At 38.4% G+C, this 22,020-nt stretch overlaps 1 protein-coding gene across 1 annotated transcript in view; it reads right to left on the reverse strand.

The window, feature by feature from the left end:
- Window positions 1-22,020, reverse strand: part of PIGK (phosphatidylinositol glycan anchor biosynthesis class K) — a 61,962-nt gene that overhangs the window by 12,238 nt on the left and 27,704 nt on the right. Inside the window, exon 10 of the mRNA XM_077785396.2 lies at window positions 10,343-10,418. Coding sequence (XP_077641522.1) covers window positions 10,343-10,418 — 76 coding nt within the window. The remainder of the gene's footprint in view (window positions 1-10,342; window positions 10,419-22,020) is intronic.

Here is a 22,020-nt window from a genome sequence, read left to right on the forward strand (position 1 = left end):
TAAATTTTCTCACTATGATATGAAAATTTTCATCTACTTAATTAGCACACCTACTTCTTCCATGCCTAAGTGCACCTAAACTGTGTTTTATGATGGCCCAAGGAAAGGAAAAAGAAACCACAACACATCAATTATGCCTCCACTCAGTTGTACAACTATTTTAAAATGTGTGAACAGTTAAGACAAAATTGAAAAATTACCATAATAGGCTTTTGACACTTCCCCGCTTAAGCAAAAATTAATTCTAACTCCCTGTTTTTATGCAAAGCCTTTATAATTTCTCTAATCTCGAGTTCCCACGAGAGAGAACACAATTCTTTCAAGTACAAGTATGTGAGGCTTGGCATCTTCTCTTTTTAGTTATGCAGTTTATTTGATGGAAGTCTAAACTGCTAAGCCTCCCTTTGTGCTTAATATAAGCCATCCTCAGTGGAAATACAAGTTAATTTAAGTAAAATGAAGTTTTAGGAAGGATGCATTCTCTTGCACAGAAAGCCTCACTAAATCAAAGCTTTTTTAAATGCAGCATCTGTTTCCTGAATTGCTCTAGAACCTGTAATAAAATAAACTAAAAAGAAGAAAAAATTTTAAAAGGTACTTTTACATATAAAGCATCATAAACGTAAAAACAGGCAAATGGAGCAGCTTACCTCTTTGCAGCCTCACCTTGTAATGTACATGAAGACACTCTTGCAACATAATGAATTAGCATGTTTTAAGCAACATCTATTTTATTATTGGTCACTGCTATTAAAACCTACTGCTTGTGTTACTGCTTGTGCATCAGCTGCATTGTATTGCTGGGATACACTGCCACACACACGAAGTTCCACAGCACTGCTTAGCCCTGAAACACACCTGAAGTATTTGTACATCACATACTTTGCTTCAGCAAAAGTCAGGGGTCTATTCTGATGCCTACAAACCGATTAAGGTCACAGACAACTTGTGCAGATCTTTAGTCTATTCCCATAAGAGGCGGAGGTATATTATTTGCATACCATTATGTACTGAAAAACCTATTCAGTTATCCCCACTGGAGACAACTCACCTCACTGCCCTAAATAGCATTCACTTTTCCAATATTTGAAGGAACAGCAAGTAAATGGAACCCAGTGCAGACAAATCCAAAAATACTCAGAATATCTAAGAATTTTGACTTATAAATAACAAATGTGAATGAATGCAAACCAGTATATCATATAAAAATATCATGGAACCAAGGAATTATGAAAAAAGTGAATTATATGCTTAAGAGAGAACTAAAATCTTGAAAGTGAAAATGGCTTAAAAGATAATTTTAGGAAAAAAGCTGTCATTAGCCAGGCTTATTATGACCACAAAGGAGAGCAAAGAGTCTCAAAGCACAGAACTCACTTAAAAATAGCCTCCTTACATTTGGAGTGACAGCAGCAGTTCTAATATCACCTGCCTCAAACAGAATGAGACAGCTATTGATGATTTACCTATAGCAGCGTGCAACAGTTCACATGATGCCAATAACTGAGACCCATAGGGCCTGTACATGTGGGTTCTTCAGTACCAGCTGCAGTATTGTGAATATTTGCTGTAATCACAAATATGTTCTTACATGCCCTAATTGTCCTCCTTGGTTTTACTCCCCCATAATTACAATGTTTTGAATAAACCTCTCTCTGCCTCTGCTCAAACCCTTTTTCTACTTATCCTTCCTGATGTCAATACAGCCACAAAAGAGGGAGAATATAAATAAAGTATCTATGTGCTTTGTGCAGAAAGTCAAAAGAGATTAACATAATGGTCCTTTACAGCCCTAGTCTGCAAATCAGAATCTCTCACTGTTAACCTTGGTTTGCTTTTTGCCAACCTGCTATGTGTAGTTTACTTCAAGCTGTAAGCATTTTTGAACTGTCTGTTTCTGTAAAGCTCTGAGCACAGATAAAGCACAACAGAACCAGTAACCATCCCTTGAAATCACAGCTGTGAGCAGGTCGTGTAGAACAACAAAAGGGGATCATGGCACAATCAGTCCCATGCCAAAACAAAGACAGAGAAACATCAATAGTGCATATTGAAAGGTTTGTGCACACAGGATCTTCAAACACATAGCCGCTTCAGCTGAAAAGAAGGAAATCAATTTCTTGAATATAAGGAATATAATAATTTTTGAGTCCATGGCCATACCGTTACTACCAACCCTTGAAATCCAGTTATTTGAAGTTCTGATGAGTAAACCCCAGAGATCTACAGCACTCTACAAAGCCTGTCATGTTACAGTCATTTACTGAACATCTTCCTTCATTTTACATCTTAAATAGTGCTTATTAAAAAGAAACAGTTACAGGAATTACCTCTTAAAGAAGCTGCAAATCCAGTGCAGCACCTCCAACTATTATAGCTACTATAGAGCCAGGGTATCTTTTAATGTATTTTTTAATAGTACATCTGACAATTCTATATGCTGGTGGGTATGAAACTGATGTCTCATAATCCACAAAATGGATGAGGCTACAGTCACATATAAAGCCTCATATTAGCAGTATTCTCAAGGGCAAACTGAGCACCCCCACGATACGCACAAAAGCCTCAAATTTATTTCCACTTTAACTTTCCACAGTAACAGTTATTTTTACTCTCATCTGCTCATGAGAAATGTAAACAAAAACTTTCAGGAATAAAAGTACACTTTATCAGTTTTAGCTTATACTACTTATGGCTTTAGAAATTCTGTAGTCACATACCCAGACAGGATGAAAAATGTCCTTTTTTTTCAAGCAGTACTTTGGACCATTGCTGTGCTTAATGAGCACAAGACTCTACCAGGACTGGTGAGAGTGAAGTGTGGCCACTTGAGGGGCAGCCCCTTAAATTGCTCCAAGCTGTCTGTCAAACTGATCTCCCATCCTGTGCCAAAGAAGAATGGAGATAAAATGCCAATCTGTACATGTCAGGGTTTCACAGGCTGGGAAAGAGGAAAGAAACATGACCTCTGAAAACTGACAGTTCAGAGTTAAAACTTATTTGTCCAAACTGCAGGATCTGGATAGCCTAAAAGCCTGAAACAGTCATTTTGAAAACATTGCATCAGTTGCTACTGCATCTCCCTGAGGAGGAGACTGGTTTTGAGGGAGAGCACAGGCTGGGGGTTAGTGTCACCTTGCTGGGAGGCATTTCTGTGAAGAGGGGATAAAGTCACATTCCAAGGTGTGACAGCAGAGACTGGATTCTACTGATGCCCAGAGCTCATAATGCACATCAAACAGAACATACTGGTAAGTGCTCAATCAACTGTTCTTAATAGTGTGTAAGAGGAAAACCAGGTCATTCTTTAAAATACACTTTGGTTTCATTTTTTAAAAATGCAAGGAAGGATGTAAAGCTGCATGTTTTAATGCATAAACAGGAAAGAATAGATGGAGAATGCATGCAACAGTTCTGGCAAGAAGAAGCTACCAAACACAATCTCAAATGTCTCTGGGATGCTGAAACAGGTAAAATTTCCCCTTCTTGGCCTACAGAAAATGTTCAACGTGGTATTCCTAGTATGAAACTAGAAAAACAAGAACCACACAGCTGACTGTTCAGGTTCTTCATGCAAGATACTTTCCAATGCATTTAGTTATCAATCCATTGTATTCAGCTAAAATTGGAAAAATCTAATACTATATTCAGTTCCCCTGTAATGCTTGGTCAGCAACAAAAAGCACCCATGGTTCTTTTCTGGCTCTCCTGAGCAGGGCTGTGTACAGGCAAAGGAAGTGCTCCCCATGCATGAATACTCTGGCACTCCAGAGCTACAGAAACGAAGGTCCCCATAACTGCTGCTGAATTTTTAAGATCTGGGGGGCAGCATTTGAAAGAAAAATAACTCTAAGATACTTATCTTTATTCTGTCTTGAAGACTAAGAAGAGATTCCATGTAATATTTCAACAACAAAGAGATAAACCAGCAAAACTTCCCCTGTGGTTGAGAAACAGAAAAATAATGGTCCTGGATAGGCAGAGAGTGATTACCCACAAGAGTCCTTTAATGGGAAGATGGAAGAGAAGAGACTCTTTTACTACATCTCTGCTTCCAAGAGGAAAGATCATGGCCAGATGAAAAACATAACAAAACGGAAGCAGCAGTGCCTTGTCAGTAAAAACACATGATCAGTAATTTATGCTAACTAATCATGGTATTCTGTGATTGAAAAAAACTGATGAGAAAAACAACAGCAAATTTTAAAAATTACATTGTCTCTATTTGTCATGGTTTGACACATACTATTTTACAAAAATACTTTATGCTGCACTCAGATATGCTGTATTTCAGGAATATTATGAAGTTTCATGTGGCTAATGAGCTATGTAATTTCTGAAAAAGAAAAGCAGACAACCTTACTGTTTGTGTTGACTACTGGATTACATTTGAGTGCCATTCCTATCTCTGCACTTCACTGGATGAATAAAAGCCTGAAAATCTCTGGTTTAATGGTTTGCCAGTAAAAGATCTGTACCATCTATAACCATGTCAAGATTGTGTTTGGTGATTTCTTGCAGTGAGTCAGAGAAGCAGGTGACAGTGCCATTCTTAATACATTACACGACTCATACACATCGCAAGATTCTGATACTCAACTTTTTGAATCAAACTTAGAAATAATCTTAAGGAGTGAACTTCAAAGCACCTATATGCACCAAGTAGCACAAGGCATTGGCAGAAATGCCTCTGCTGCTCTATGACATGTTTGGTTTGGTTGGCAAAAGTGTGCAGCAATAGTTCTTTTTCTTTTGGTCCTTTTGAGCACCAAGTTTTCTACAAGGTAGCATTCAACTTAAAAAAAGCTCAAAAGATTTAAATAATCTCTAAACTTAGACAGCAGTAAGAGAAATTAAGCCTATATACTGTTTACAATTTAGGGAGAAAGCAAGTTCTTACGTGCTGGATGACATCCAGTCATGATTCCACTTGAGACCACTTCCATTATAGTTATAAAATGTAGTCAGATCACCTCTAGGTTAAACAATTCACAAACATATGTATAATACAGAAAAGAAATGGAACAAACTTAAACATAGCAGACACATGATTTCTAACTTCAGTACATGCCAAGTGCCCCAGATGAAGAAAGGCTGGTTCAGCAGAAGGGGTACAGCACATCTGGGTTTAGCTCTGCACAGAATACCTGAGCCCCAAAAACCACTTCAGATGAGTTGATACAAAAACCACTTCAGATGAGTTGATAAGGAAGAGCTTTTTTGTCAACATATTTTCATGATATGCATCAGAAACAGCTTTTCTCACCTGCACTCTGAACCTGACAGATGAGAGCACTGGCAGGACAGGCTGCTGTTCTCCAGACACTCCAAAATGCCACAAGAAGTGGCCATGGTAAGGGGACAACGCTTGTCTTCAGCACTGCAGTGACAGACCCTGACCAGGCAGGTGTCCTAGGGCAGGCTGACATGTCACAAGGCTTTTTGGTGGGAAGCCAAGTGATGCATTTTAAAATAAAATAAAACTAGACTCTGAAGTCAGTGTACTTTTTAATATTTGGTATGAAAAATTCAATTTTCAGTCATCCTGACAAATTTTCAATCATCCTGCCATTTTTGACGAAGAAAAGCATCCCCGCCTGAGCAGACCTGTGTCTGTGCTAGCAGGTGCAGCAGAACCTGGACCTTTTGGTGAAAGGCTGTATTCTATCTCTGACATTATCCAGCTGAATACCATGACCAGAGTTCTAAATGCAAGCTATGCTTCAAAATTATTTTTAAACACAGCTACATGAATGGATTTTCAAAGAATGCATAAATAGCTGTGACTAAAACATTGAACATCAAACCTGAGACATCTAAATATTACAAGTTGTTTTTGAAACTCTTGGCCTGTAAAGACATAGTAAAATGCAAGTATCACTTAAAAATGTACTTTAAATTTTCCAATAAATTAATATTCATAAACAAAACCTACTGTCTGCATCAAAAATAAAAATAAAAATCTGGGTTACTGTTGTGCTATTAAACACCTTGCATATTTAACCAAAGTTCTGAATACTGATGGCTTTATAAAACATTTATAGGAACAAAGACTTCACCATCAGGACAGAAGCAGACTGGGAGTGAGGGTTTATACTGAACTGTATAAACTACATAGGGCAGCTACAAGGCAATGGGCAAGGTGCTGCTGTGATCCCTGAATTTTAAAGTTATGTTTTCAAGACTGTATCACCGTATGATGGGTTACTTTTCATATTGAACGTTTCACACAGATTGTAAGCCACATAAAACCACTTTAATGTTTGTGAAAATATTTTAAGTCTGAGAGCTAAAATTGTTGTGTTATAGATAATAAAAAGATACTTCCAAAGAAATCTATACAACACAGTGTGCTCTATTTTCTTAATACTGTTTCAACAATTTCTGGCAAACGCTGCTAAAGAAAACCTCTGTCAATTAAATCAGCATGAAACCAGAATAACATCAACAAATGCAATAAACTAACAGCCCTCTACAACATGAGAATGAGGCCCTGAGAATGAACAAAAAATTGATCTTCAAAGCAAAAGGATTTTATCTGGGGGAAGGGTGGGGTGGGTCATGGCTGCAAACTTGTTACAGAAGCACAGAAATGATGGAAACAAAAGCCTTCCTGCAAGAATTACTGCAGAACTGCAACCCTGCAGGATCCTTCGGTGGCCATCAGTCCGTGCATTTTTAACTCTGGAGATCAGAGCCATCATCTCTCATGGATTTCCTGTGTAATTCCCCCATGGTGAATGCAGCACCCTGAGAGCAGCTCCCCGGGCTGGAGCGAGCCAAGCCCCCGTGCTCAGCACCCCCCGAGCTGAGCCAGCTCCTGCAGGGGCCACACAGCTCCCAGCCAGCTCCTGACATTCCCAAAGCCATTTTCCACCAAGCCTTCTCATGGAGAGGCAACAGAAAAGCACTGGGAAAAACTCCTACAAACCAAACCAACTTTTATCTCCAAAATGAAACTCAATCTAATTTAATTGGATATTACATGTAACATTCCCCCCATGAAAAAATACCTAAGGAGCTCCTTATTTTTAAGTAAATCTTCAACTATAAACCGTGTCAGATTTCAAGTAAATTGTGCAATTTCCACTACAGGCTGCAAGTCACTTTCCTGAAATACCATCCTGGTTTAACAGCATGTTCATTTATCTGCTTAATGGTTTGAAATGGACTAAAATAAGTATGCAAGTTGATCCTGGTTTGAATTTGCTGTTTCATTTTGTTTTCAATTATAACACCATCAGGAGATCTGGTGTTTATCTGCTGAAATGTGCCTTCCATCAATAAAACATTCTTCCATCAGTAAGACACCTATTACAATTTAAGTCTTTTCAATATCCTAAATCCCGATTAGGCCAAATATGTTAACACACAATGATATTCCAAGCACAAGCACTGGCACTGAAGTAAGGTACTTTTATTAAAATGACTTGCTGAATGACAAGGCCAGCAATGAATACCATTTATGATAAATGGAAACAATCTTCTCAAATGCAGTTTGCCCTGCTCTTCCACCAGACCTGCTCTGACTAAAGACAAGTGAAGAATTAAAGTAATCGCTCCTTTTTCTTCTCTTTCTGGTTTGGGTTTTGGTTTGTTTTTTTTTTGTTTTTTTTTTTTTGCCTTATTCTAAGTAGAATAAACTTACTGTAAATAGCAGCATTGTATGCATGGCTGTACAGAGAGAATCTCATTAAAAAGGCTGTCTCATGTGGGCATTACTCTGAAAGTTCAACTTTTACAAGTTTATATTAATGACTGCATTCCTTTACTAAGCACTAGAGGCTTTTTATTTCAGTTAAAAGCACAAGGAGTATTTTAGTAGTGTTCAGGAGAATAAATTTATCCAATTTTAAAGCTGGATAGTACTAGTGGCTATGTCAGCTAAAAGTGTAATTAAAATGTACTTTATATATTATATTAATTTAGGATGCCTGTCCACCACTGTGAAATTTTAATGTATATTTATGCTGTAAGTACACAGCACTGATGCTGTTATGTATGTCTAGAGTATGTATGTATCCATTTGGATACAGCATCATAACATCTCAAATACTATTCACTGTTTTTACTCTTGTCACTTTTTAGTTTCTTATAATTCCCTTCTTTTTTCTTAGAGAGAAAAAAAAAATCCTTTTTCATAAAACAAGGCCCCTGCACATCTTGTCCCAGTTGTGCCAGGTCTCTCAGAAGGGTACAAGGGGTTCTCTGCAGAGCTAATTCAGCACAATGCTGGTGCAGTGATGCTCAGCTGGTGGCAGGCTCAGCCAGGGCATGGTGCCAAACTCCCTGCTAAACAATGGTCCTTTTATTGCCTTCTCTGCATCCAAGACATTTGCAGTTCTGTTGGGTCTGTTCTGCTGCCATGTGCAGACCCCAGCTCTCTACTACTGGCAAGTTCAGCAAACAGATAAGAGCACATAAACCCAGCTTTCTGCCTTTCCACAGCACAATATTCTATTGCAGTGTAACACACAGTGGCCAAATGAACACTCCGTGGTTATTATCCACCTAATGCTGTAAAAATATTGCTATGACATTTGGTCTGCTTGACTATTTTAAAGGTTAATTCTGTTTCCTATTTGAGATTTTCCTCTAGGTGAGCCATTCCATGCACTTTCTATTTACTAATTCCAAACAACCCCCAAACTGTTTCATTGCTCACTCTCACTGTTAAGAACATATTGACTGGCTGCCTGCTCTGCTGTTTAATTCATTTATGCTGAGAGTCAGGCATGAAGACAGAATTTTAAATGTGACATTTGCAGGCTGTTGGGTCATTTGAAGCTCTGACAACACCAGGGAGTTCCTGACATACAAACTGGTTCTGATTTCCAATCTTCCATGTTCTGAACACATCAGAAATTCTTCCCGAAGGTTCAGATTTCAGCCAAAAGTTTTTAAATCCCTTGTGTTTACAACTTGCAGGAAAGGCTTGTACACTTTAAGGTTTTAAAATAAAGCTTATGTTTCCTTTAAGGTAAAACGAGCACTGCCTGCAGCATGAGACTCAATGCTTTAGAACACTTATTGACAAAGGTATTTGGGAAGATCTATGATAATAATTAATACACATGAAGTTGTTTACAAAATTCTATTAAGGGTCCTAGTGGACTTTTATTTGCTCCTGTTGATCTTGAAGTGTTTAAAAACAGCTGAGTCTGAAACCACAGCTTTATCTAACATTGCCTATCTTGCTTAGTGCTACTCTGACCAGTACCATGTCCTAGTTTTCAGTCTGGAAGTTTTCCTTATCTCAAGGCAGTGAATGGACTGCACCATTTTGTCTCCCAACATGAACTGTCATTATCATCCCCAGATTTCAGGTCAATTTTTCAGAGCATATTTGATTACCTGGAAGATTCCATACGACCAAGATACCATTAGGAACACATTAATGCAGTAATGTGACTTGTTTAGTCCTGACTTAAGAAAACTGTAGTTACTTATCCCTGAAGTAGGACTCACATCTATTGATGTGCACTCTATTTGGCCATAAACTTTTCCACAGAACAGGCAGAGTCCTCTGTGGCTGACAGCAAAGAACGAAGAGACACCTGAATGCAGACTGGGTACCCGATCTACCCAGCAGGAAGGATTGAAAACCAGGCCTTGAACTCTGAGGAAAGAGCAAGAAGGGAATATAAAATCTTCTGCACAGAAAAGAGCTCTTCCTCCTTGCCGTGAATTGGGGGAGACATGCTACAATAAAAACATTAAGTCCAGCCTCTACATCCACATCATCCCTCATTTATTTACTTAAATCAATAGCAGAGTATTGCATTTAAATAAAGGCAAAGTTAGAAGGCACAATCTAGGAAAAACAGAAACTTTTTTTTTTAATTGTGCAAAACATAAATCAAACAAAAAAAGCCCTGTTCAAAGCAGAAAGTATGATGACACTGCTATAGTTAGAAATAAAAATGGTGCTAATTCAGAATTGTATTAGGAGGAAAGATTGTTTTCCCTGCTCAACTCATCATGACAATTATTCCACAATAATGACTCCATACTTTGGCTGCTTTTTCAGGAAGGGGAATATGATTTAGGTCAAGATGCAAATTCAAAGAAATTAATGGATTTTTTTTCTTTTCTATCAGCAGACACACAACAATTTTAACAAGTAGCTCTGAAGTGTTAACCATGTCGTACAGTAAGCATCTTTTTGTTGCCATATTCAGAATGAGACGTTTATAATTTAATAGTTGTCATCTGAACAAGAGTATCTTGCTCATACATACTTTCAGCACAAGGACATGAATTCTGTGTGACCTAGAAAAGCAGTTTAAGTACTACAGATGTTCTTTATTTTCAAAGGAATTTTTAAAATAAAAAGACTTACCTGGTGTATAATCTGAGCTACAGGAAGTTGTTCAGCATATTTTAGTGGCTCTGTTGCCAACTCCTCCTCTGGAAACCTAGGAATAAAGTAAGATCATGTTAGTCAAAGTTAGTACAATGTTTACCAAATTCAATGAATTAAATTAAGTGTTTCAGGATACTGCTTTGCTTAAGGATGAAGAAAAAGTGTATTTTATGACAATAATGGAATGTATTTCTTATAAAGTTGAGTGAAAGAACAAATTTATAGTGAACAGAATTGTTCATAACATTGTGCGCTTTTCCCCTGACATAAAGCACAAATTTAGCAGCACAAACCTAAGAAAACCTTTAAATTTTGTTTTAGGTGAACAAGGACTGGTGAAAGCTGGATTGAAATCGCCGTGGAAGGAAAGTCTTATGCATTTACAGAGCAGATTCAGCACTGTTAACAATACAAGCTTCTTCACTCAGTCCTGCCAACATAATTCAAATATGACCATCTCTAAAGGCAGGAGGGATTATTCACATTTCTCATTTTTGCTGCAAGTGCACAGCCATGTTTCGATGTGGCAGAAGTTCAACACCACAAATATTCATGCACTTGCCAGCACAGCAGTGTGTAGTCCTGGTTACCAAAAAGCCAAAAATCTAGTGTAAAAAAATCCAGAGTGAACACTTCATAAAGAATATACATCATATAGACCCTTTAAACTTTGAATAAACTGTGGCTGCAGCTGAAAACTTGGAATCCATAAGCAGTGTCTTAGAATATTTACGTGATAGTAGATTAATATGAAAGCATGTTTTAAATCCTTCAACCATGCTGCTTTCATCTACTGGAACTGCACAGTATGTGCTACATTTTCAAAGTATCACTCAAGTTTTTCATCAGCCATTCCTCTATTTTTCTGAAGAGTTCTGAATATAGGAATTCGAGCACTATAACAAGAAGTGACGGGAAAATAAAAGAACCTGACAAAAACAAGGCCCTTCTCTAAAAGCTGATGTAGAATTATTTTCAGGCAAAAACTGTGGCCAAGACATTATTTTTCAGGCTCAAACCTTATACCTACTCTAATCAAAAAGGATGCACACCTGCTGGGTTAATTGACCTGCAGACCAGCTCCCAAGTAAGAGTCAGAATCTCCAGGCTTAGTGTCTGCACTGGAGGTCAACAGGCTGTGGAAAAGGAGAGGACAAAGTGCACATCTCTTCCCTTTTCCAGTATTGAATTTGTGCTGTGGTTTGAAAGACTTTAAGCTCAAATAAGAGTCTGAATATCCAGAAATTTGTAATGAATAGAGTATGAAAACCTTACTGTATAAGAAATCTAAAAGCAGAGAACAAAAGAAACACAGCAATATTTCAAATATCATAGTGACAGCCTGCCTAGAACCATTTAATGTGCTTAACAGAAATTAAATAAGCAGGCTCTGAACTGCTGAAGCTGGTCTACAGATAGAGTTCACTTACTGATATGGTTTTTAGAGTTTTTGGATTTCTATGACAAGGATGAATTCATACTTTTAACAAGAAATACACTGCTATTGTAGTCCAGTGCAACCATCAGAGCTTAGAGGGGGCTCAGCAACTCCACCATAGAGTGCAGAAAGAATCTTCCCACTCACTTCCTCCCTGCTTTCTGTCATTGGTCCTGACTGGCAAACACAACAGTCTGTGAATTGGAGATCACTTCTGTTCTGCTGAGAGCCTGTTAGATGACACAACACCTTGATTTATGGATACCAGCTACCTAAGCCCATTTTTTAGCCATAGTTTTAGATATTAGACAACTGTACACACAACACAATATTCATCAATATACTGAATGCTTATTTCTACAGTTTTTATAGAGACATTGCAAATCTGGGGGAATAATTTTAAAAAAAGTATCTCAGGTCACAAAATTAAACAACTGAAGCTGAAACTGATAGCTAAAATTGCCATAAATGAATTTTAGCAGAAATTTAAAAAAAAAGAGATTGTCTGTTGTGTCAAGGACCTTGTACATTTGGCAGTTTTTCTGTCTAGCCAGAATCAGCATTCCCTTGCATTGTCAAACACAGTCCTTGTCAACTGCAAGAAAAAACCTTTCCTTCAAATTACAAAGGATTAAAAAAGATAAAGAAAAGTTATCAAGATAATTTTAAGCCTTAGGAAGGCTTAACTGAAAAAAAAAAAAGAGGAAGGGGAGAGTAGTATAAACATGCATTTTGAAGTAATTAGATTTAAATTGAAATTACGCTGATAGAAGCCTTTCAACATCAACAAAGACATTTTTTTTTTTTCTAATCTACTTTCTGAAAAAAGACCAGGTCCCTTGAACTACACTACATTTTATATGTAAATTAATTATAAGATATAGATTAGGTAGGTGGACATTCTAACCTGTTTAAATAAACATCTACATTTATATACCCACACTCTAAAATGTTTACACACACAGGTGTTTTGGAAGAGAAGTTCAGAACTGTTTTCGCACATTTTTTGCTGTAATGCCATGAACTTTTTGTGTATGTGTTTAGTGATGTACTAACTGTCAAGTCTAAAAAAGACTTTTGATTCTTCTCTCCTGCAGATAAGCCTAAAATCCCCTGCAAGTGGAAACAAAGGGTGTGTTTTAACCAGTCATTTCTGTAAGAACAGAACAGCACAGGGCCAGTAAGATCAAACCCCATGGCACAGCTCACAAATGGCTGAATTCTCTCCCCCAAAGCAGGGCTGCATCCCCAGCTGGCTGCCCCAGGCAGGTGCTGAGCCTTGCAGCACTCACAGCCATTCTCCAGCTGGGGTGAGCCACCTGCTAACAGGGGCCACACTGAGGGTGACACTGATGTGACTGCAGGACAGGAGTCAGCTCACAAGCACAGCTGCAGCCTCACCCTGTCTCTGAGGAAGTCACCTTGGTCACTTCTGCCACGGATCAAAGAAAGCCCATCAGGGCAGTCTGCACCCAGGAGAAAGAAACCTGCTGCAAAACTGCTCCTTCATTTTATCCCTAGGAACAGCAGCCCACCAGCATCCTAGACTGGCAGAATGACCTGAAAAAGGCAGTTCTCTTCATGAAAGCATAAGGGATAGAAAGGCCTAGGGGGAGAAACAGGTTAGTGCAGAAGAGGATGTTCTACTTTCTCCACTTTTGCAGGCTGGAGGAGGAGAACACGTCAGGATAAAGATCATCTCCAATACAATTCTTCTGACCTTGTCTTTCCCTTTCACAGAGGGATACACGCAAATTGGTTACTCCTTCCAGAGATAATTTCCAGACGCCTGGGGAGGCATTCCCTTTGGCTCAGAACTAGTTATGTCAAGAAAAAAATCCAAATACAAAAACCATCTCAACTGATGGAATTTGTGCTCAAATCACATGTGGCAATTTGAGGCTGTAATTTCACAAAATTAGCTGGCCTCACTGTGTTTAGTTCATTCATATTTGACACTTAAACCTTTATAAAATTACGGACTAATTTGTTGTAATACAGCTTTCTTTGTATATTTAATTTCTTTCAAAACAATTATATTACAGAAATTTTCATGAATTAATTTTCCAGTAAGAAACAGTCCTTTCTGTCTCAATTGAGCATGACAGCAGAGTGCTGCCAACAGTGGCAAAGCAAGCTAACACACTGGCATATCAGCATATACGACATCATGCCTGACAGCTGGTAATGCAAAGCATAAGGATATCTTGATTTTCAGGGAGAAGTGTAGAAAGAATTGTAAAATCAGAAGAGAAGTAGGAAGCGGTAAGAGATAGCAGAAGAGGAGGATCTTCAAAAATTCAATTTAAAAGCTATTTTTATACTGCCACTGAGACTGCTCTTAGATGAAGGAAAGTGAGCATGAAACAGAAACTGTGGAAAGTGAATCTAAATCCAGTAAAAAGTGTCAAGATATTTAATGAAATATCTTATTTGTTATTTATATTTGCATGCTCGCTCTGAAGGGAGACAGTCAACATGTGCTAAAGAAAAATAAATTCCAAGCATGAGGAGGTGGCACACTCACCCACAAGTGCTAACCCAGCCCATGGTCTTCTACACAGAATAGCTGCAGTGGCTTTAGGGTAGAGATGTATTTTATATTCTGCAAGTATTACAAAAATACAGAGGGGGGGGAAAGTACAACATGATCACAAACTGGTTTGCTCATGGCAGAAATGGGCTGTTAAGACATTTAAGAGACAGAAAAGTCTAGGTAACATAAAACCTGGCTCTCAGAGTTAATATAAACATTCACTAATTATAACAGGCAGCAGGACTAAAGCGAGTATTTCTTCCTTCTTGTATGTTCTCTAGATTTGATGGCTCAGAAAGGACACAGAATTTCACACCTAAGACTCATGGACAGGCAATCCCGCATCTCTTTTGAAACTCTTGTTCTTTGATGGTATGTCCCAATAAGGAAGCAACTCTCTTGGAAGCTATGCAAACTGGAAGTCAGAGTGTGACCAGGGGCTATCAGAGAGAAAAATTAATGAGGAGAAGAAGGGGTTTGGGAATCATCATCTTTCTTTTCTGTAGACACAAACAATTTGTACTTCTCAAGTGCTGCCTGACTTGTTTGAGCCATGACTTCTGAATAATGTGAATGAAAATGCTGGAATGGGCTGTCCCACTGGTAGAAGTAGCTCCAAGCAGAAACATTGCAACAGCTTGGACAGTCAGCACAAGCCTGAGTGACTGCAGTGACTAAACCTGATACCCAAGACTGAAAGGCTGAAATTATTAATCTAAACCTGTGTATAGCACTGATAGCTTTATTGACTGTAAATACATGAACACACTTGCATCTGGCAATAAAAAGAAAACAAAATACCAGAGCTTTATGCAGCACATCAGAAAAAGTTATTAGCTTTCCTATTAAAGAGAGGCTGAAATGGGCTATGTCGGGTTTGAGTGAATAGTTTTTAAAATTGGCCATTGAGAAATTTATCTACCATATCCATAGTACAGAAGATTAAGAATTAGACCTTGGATTGATGCCAGGTGCTTGATCTATCTGTTAAATCCTAACTTCATATATATTTAAGAATTGGGTATGTTTAAACAACAGAAGCACTAAGATACATGGAAAATACCAGTGCTTGAAAAGGTGAGATCATGCTTAATTCTGCTCTTCTTGCAAGAGTGTGCTCATCAATGCTTTTTTCATTTTTATAAGAGAATGCCAGATTTATCTACATGAATGTTTACCACACAGATAGTCACAAAGAAGAGAAGCAAATACTTGAGAGCATCATCATTCTAGGAAACTTCCTCACAACATCTCCTTCCTGGCACAGTTTTTTTAGTTAAAGGGTCAAATTTCAGTGTACATTTTGTTGCTGCAACCTTTGCTCAGGTGAGTGTGGATGTCTCCCTCTAAAGACCTAAAATGCAAACAACTTCCTTCACTACCCTATCCTGGGCTTTGACTGCTGGGCAGCTGGAGGCTGACCTTGGGGGACCTCACAGGGCAGTCTCACAGCACCAACACTGTGTAGTCTGAACACCTCTGGATGGGAAAAACACTGCTGCACATCCACAGTTGAGGAGAGGAGGGAGCTGTGGTGGAAATGGACAGGCATTTCACAGGTACAGCCAAGACTCTCTTCCACAAATGCTGTGACTTCCACTCAGTAATGCTTGCAGACGGCAGACTGTCAAAGACAGCTTCAAAGGAAGATTGCACAAAAATGAACAATAGAATATGGAGATAAATGAAAAAAAAATAAATTGACAGCAAAAATATCTTTGATGTGATGAAAAACCAAATCAGTGTTAGGCAAAATCAGTTTTACAGTTTTTTGAAGAAGGATGCTACTGACTTGCATTGTGAAGTAAAATTAACTACTTCAGCTTGCTGGCCTTTACAGAGAGATATTTCTGTGGAATAAAGCAGCAAAATATCTTACAGTTCAGAAATGCAAAATACTTTCTGTAATCTGCTCATTTCTTTTCAAATAAATGTGAAAGATTTTGACCCAAACTAGTCACACAAACTTATTCCTGGAGTTTAAAAAATATTTGAAGTCTGTGAATGCAGAGTACTTTCTCCTGGACCTGATCATAAAAAGGTCTGCTGGTGTTCCCAGAGTCTGCCAGACACACCGAGTTCATAAACTGAATAAAAATTGACTGCAACAAATGTTTCCTCTGTCTTTCTGTGATCCACACAATTTCTTATGTGAAGAATTTCAGGTGATTAACCTTTGTCAAGCCACATATTCTTAGCCATCCTAAGATCCTAAAAAGAGGTAATAGAAATCTATGTTGTGTTTTAACACAAGCTGACCATCATTGTCTTTCTCCTCTTTTCCAGCCAATGACTTTTGTCAAGAAATGTTGCTGAAGGGATTCTCTGTTCTGCCTGCTCCTATTTTTATTCTGTGGCAAGACAGAGGGAAGGAATTAAAAAGAATATTAGCTTAAGTAAGCAGAACTGACTTTCCTGCTACTGGAAACCACATGACCTATGGGGCTTCATTTTGTTATCTCAACTATTCCACATTTTAGGTAAATTAGAAAATCTCTTTTGAATTAATTTAAAACTTCCACACGATGATGCTGCTGAAGCACAAAATGCTAATCAAAATTTGGAGATAAAAAGACTCACTAAGTCTCTCTTCTATCACTGAAAATCACCATTTGAGTCCACAGCTAAAAGTAGGTGCTCATGACTTAATGCTAATTCATTCTCACAACAGGCAGGTTTTGTGGGGGAAAAATAAAAGAGTACAAGTGTCAAATTTCCCAAACTTGGGACATGTTTATAAGGACAAGTCCAGCAATATCAGAGGAGCTTCTCCTGATGGTTCAAACCAGTCAAAAGAGAACACTGCCCAGCTCACTGAGCAAACGTTTGATCCAGTTTGAAGCGTGTATGTGTTTGCCTTAAGAACCAAGGCTGCAAATCTGCCCCTTGAATCCATTCCCTCCTAATTGCAGGGGAAATGTTTCCAAGAGTGGTTAAAAACCATACAGGTTATTAATTATTGCACTGTGTCTGGAAGCCTATGACTGAATTTCAAGCAAATCTCAAAGAACAAAGTCTAAATCCTCCCATGCCACCACATCACACATCCAGTTTAAATACTGCTAGCAGTACATGTTGGAATTATACTTTCAGCTGGATAAAGCATACTTGCTCATTTTTCACAACTGAAAGTTTATCCACAGTGCCTAATCTTTATGTAGACCAATTCAACACCACCTGCCAGTGCACTGCAAGACAGCAAAATCAGTAGGAAGATGTTTTTAAATCAAAGAATTATCCTGGGAATGTGCCAGGATAGCAGTTCCATTATTTAGTGGCCACAATTAGCCTTTATAGCCAAGTTGATTTTGCATTTAATACTACTGCTCTTTCCTTCACCTATTCAAACTAAACAATGTATCTGTATTGGTTGGTATTGTTACACTTTTCAACAAGTACCTTCAAAATACCCCATAATACACGTTTTAAGTCCCAATATTTCTACACCTACAGTATATATTTCTATTTTTTCTGTTCATAAGTCACGTAATGTACTATCCAGCTATAATTTCTCATGAGAATGCTTAGTTCAGTACACAAATCTATCAAAGTAGCAGTGTTCTCTGCCTGTTCTCTGCCCAAAACCATCCTCAGACCTTTTACCTTACCCCCTTCATTTCACACTTCCTGTTTTGATTTTTTGACCCTTTACTCCAGTCCACCAAGGGAGGTAACCACATAGAATTACAGAAGTCTTATTTCAAAGGTACTTCCAGAGACCATCCAGTTCAGTCTCCCAACATGAGGTCAGGGTAGCCACGGCTTTGCCCACCTGCATCTTCACAACCTCCACAACCTCTCTGTGCTAACTCACCCTTCTTTGCAAACATTCCTCCCATGCACAACCTGAACCTCCCAAGCCACAACCTACAGCCAGTGCCTCTTGCTACCACAAGAAGAGTTTACCTTAACCACCTCTGTGACTGCATTCCAAACAGCTGCAGCCTGCTATTACATTTCTGCCTTTTAAGGGCAAGCAAGCTGAAATCTCTCAACCAGCCCTCTCACAGGATGTGTGCAATTAGCCCTAACCACCTTGGCAACCTCTCTCAAAATCTTTATTGAAGGGGAAGGCCAAATGCCAGACACAGTTTCAGGCAGAGCTTCAGCAGCATCAGAGATAAGGGATAAGGCATTGCTCAACCTGCTGATCAGACTCATCCTCATGGCAGCTTGTCTTATTGATGGAGGTGGCACTGGTGCCCACCTCCAGATCCTTTACAGCCGGGCTGCTGATCCTCCTGCCTCCTCCTATGGATAGGTGTTACAAGGGAAGGCACCAAGTGCACTTCTATCTACAAAAGTATAAAGGAGCATACACTGGTACCGGTAATAGACCCAGATTTTCTTGAAACATGCTATACCCTAGGTGCTCACAAAACTAATCATAAAAATTACAGTTCTGGGCTTTTGAGAAATGGTTTACTGTGCAATCATGTCTCTCCTGAATACGAGATGTTGCTTTTGATCTTTTTTGCTACAACATGATCAGTAACACATTTCCATAATGCAGACAACCAAGATACATGGAGAACTGCAGAACACAAAATTTAATCATCTGTTTTTCACCAGTGCTGTTCTGCACTGTAGCCAACTCAAAGGGTCCTAAGAGTGGCCACAGCAGACAGAATTGAGTAGCACTCCAGTCAGCCAGCAATAAATGCTTTATTCTCCTGTCAATGCATGTACCTATGTAACAATATATTGCTAACCACTTTAGAAGGGCTTTGCTTCATAGGAAGCTGCATAGAATGTATGTAGCTCTTAAGCTTTTTATCAGTCTTTTTATCATTACTAGGACCATGATTTTCTTTTATTTATAGGTGACTTGTACACAACTTTTGTCTGCATTCTGGTTTGTTTGTTCTTATTAATGGCAGATGAAACCTCCACTTCAAATACAAACACTTAGAAATTCTATTCTATGAGGCCAAGGTACTGCAAGTTACTGAATCTGCTGATGTTGAACAAAGAATCTATTAATGTTTGATCCCTTAAAGCAGTCATCTTTTTTTCTTCATATCAGTATTTTATGGTCTGCCTTTCTGTCCTCACTTATTTCACAGTATTAGAACCAAAAAGGACTTGTCTCCTGTCCACCATAGTATACCACTGTATACTAACCAGAGTGTTCTACAGTTATTTTTGAAAACAGGACTTAAAACTTTTAGACTTATACATTCAGTACTTACTCAGGCCCAAACTTAAGCTGGTCATGACTTTCTAAGACTGCCTTACAACAGTGGAGTACATACAACAAATGGATTCACCTGGCTTTACTGTATGGGCCACTGCATCTTCAGTAAAACCACCATTGCACAAGAGGTGTTTTCAGTGGAGAGTGGAGGATATTTAAAGGTTATATAGGCTCAATTTAAGACAATAACAGCATAACAACAAACACAACATGAACTGCTAAGGTTATATTATAGTCACCTCAGGAGTACAATGAAAAAGTACAGTGAAAGTCTGGAGTTTCGTCTTGTGGTTTTCTGTTTATCTGTTTATTTTTAAATAAAACATATTAGAACTACTGATCTCTTTGACATACATATTAACCCTTACAGACTAGCCACATACATGATATGTCAAAATTATTTTCTACTGAAACCTTATTCTCTCCACTGTAAATTGACAGTACCTTACTGTAATTTACTGTTTGAAATATTTTCTTTGAACAAACAGTTTTGACTGTATGTACACAGTAGAGCTATAAAGGAAAGCAAACCCAAAGGAAAACATAGAATAAACTGCATAGGATAAACTGCAACAAGAGATATCCTGAGAGGGAATACTCTAAGTAGATGCCAAGGCTGGAAATGCCTCAATGAGCTCATAGGAAGGCTGTTATGTGAAAAAGACCAGGCTAAGACAGCATTAAATATTAAATTTTAATAACTATTGTACAAAATCACAAGTGAAAAAATCCCAAGTAAACAATCAAATAATGTATTTAATTTGGTGAAAGACACCCTTTCCCCAAGTTTATTCATCTGGAGCGAAGTATTTTGCAAGGTGGTTTATTTACTTGCACCACCTAGTGGGGTTTAGTTTCATCTACCAAAATAGTCAGAGGTCAGTCAGTTGTGTTCCTACCTCATGATGTTAGTGAGAGACAGCATTTTCTCACAAAATAACAGCACTACACAACCCACTAATAGCACTACCACAGCCCACTAATAGCACTACACTGCTAAGTTTCCACATTTCTATAAAAACACAGCACAACACATGCAAGACAACAATACCTATTTTGCTTGTAATAAATTCAGCAGGAACTTAACAGAGATGTCACAGAAAACTGTTTCATAAAGTAGTGTTTATGAGTTTCAAATTCAAAGTACATGTCAACAGTACCTTGCCAGAGCATGCCATCCATTAACTCCAGAGTCTGAACAGATTGTCAGGTGGTAATGAGGCCACACACTGAGATTTGGAAGATTTCTGCAGGACTTTTGAATCAAACCCCTGGCAGAGGCAGGCACACAGTGCAAAGGGCTCTGCCTGCAGGAATGAAGGCTCATCAGGCAGCAGCAACCACTCGTGACACAGCCCAGCTGCAGCAGAACAAGCACCTCCACTGCCTCTGTCCTGGTTCCAGGGTGTTCCACCAGTTTGTGCTCATTACCTGGCTGCTTTATAATCCACTGCCCCAGCACAAAACTACTACATGAAGTCCAGCCACACTAGAAAAGTTTAGCAGGTCAAACCCCAACCTGATAATAGACAAGAATTAATTAAACATGCCAATTAAGGCTTGTATTGAAACACGAAATTGATCTTGTCTAGAATGCATCCTTTTCCTAGTTTTTCCTAGGGAAGAACTCACATACTGGAGTAAGATGATTATTGCATTTGATCTGGAACAGAAGTCATGCTATAGAGGCACTACAGAATGTTTTTAGGTGAGGAAACTAAACAAGAGATCAGTGCCAAAGTGCCTCTAGATCTTCCATATGAATGTTGCAGAGAAGAGACCTTAAGCATTTACAGAAATTCACAACACCTTTCTTTCTTACAAAATTCATAATTTGATGATTTCAGCTTAATCAGTTTCAGTCCTCTCTTCCATACAGATGTGTATTTGTAACTCTGACAACAGCAGAGGAGAAAAAAAAGCTGCACCCACTTTACAATACGGAACTCATCACAAATGTTTCATTTGGATGCACAAGAAGACTTTGGGGAATGATACAAGTCTTTTTACTCTTCTATAAACTTCCACACGAGACCAGAGGAGAGGAAAATACTTTTGTTTCATAGTGGTTTACAAAATAACCAAAATCTGTTTGCTCAGAAACAATGCTTTTTTTTTTTTATTTCCAAAAGAACCAGATGCCACTAAGAACTGCTCTGACATGCACGCAAAGCCCCAGGCTACAGCTCTGTCTAGGACAGTTAAGTACCATCTCCTACTACACAGAATCATCTTCTAACAGTGGGAGAGGGTAACTGTGCTGCAGCCAAGCAGCAGTCAGGCAACAGCAATAACACAGTCCTTTGAAGAGAAGGCAAGAATTGAATCAGACTGTATTATAAAGAAAGGATAAAGTGTTTGTTGTTTCCCTTTTCATACTCAAACTTTTAGATTGTTTCAATCCTCATATGAAGCAGTTTTTCAGGACAGAATATTAAAGTGATTTGTTTCATAGTTTTCTTATTTAGTTATGGTTCCGACAA

Source organism: Lonchura striata, chromosome 8 (genome assembly GCF_050655825.1).
Source record: "Lonchura striata isolate lonStrDom1 chromosome 8, ASM5065582v1, whole genome shotgun sequence".
In the NCBI taxonomy this organism is placed as follows: domain Eukaryota; kingdom Metazoa; phylum Chordata; class Aves; order Passeriformes; family Estrildidae; genus Lonchura; species Lonchura striata.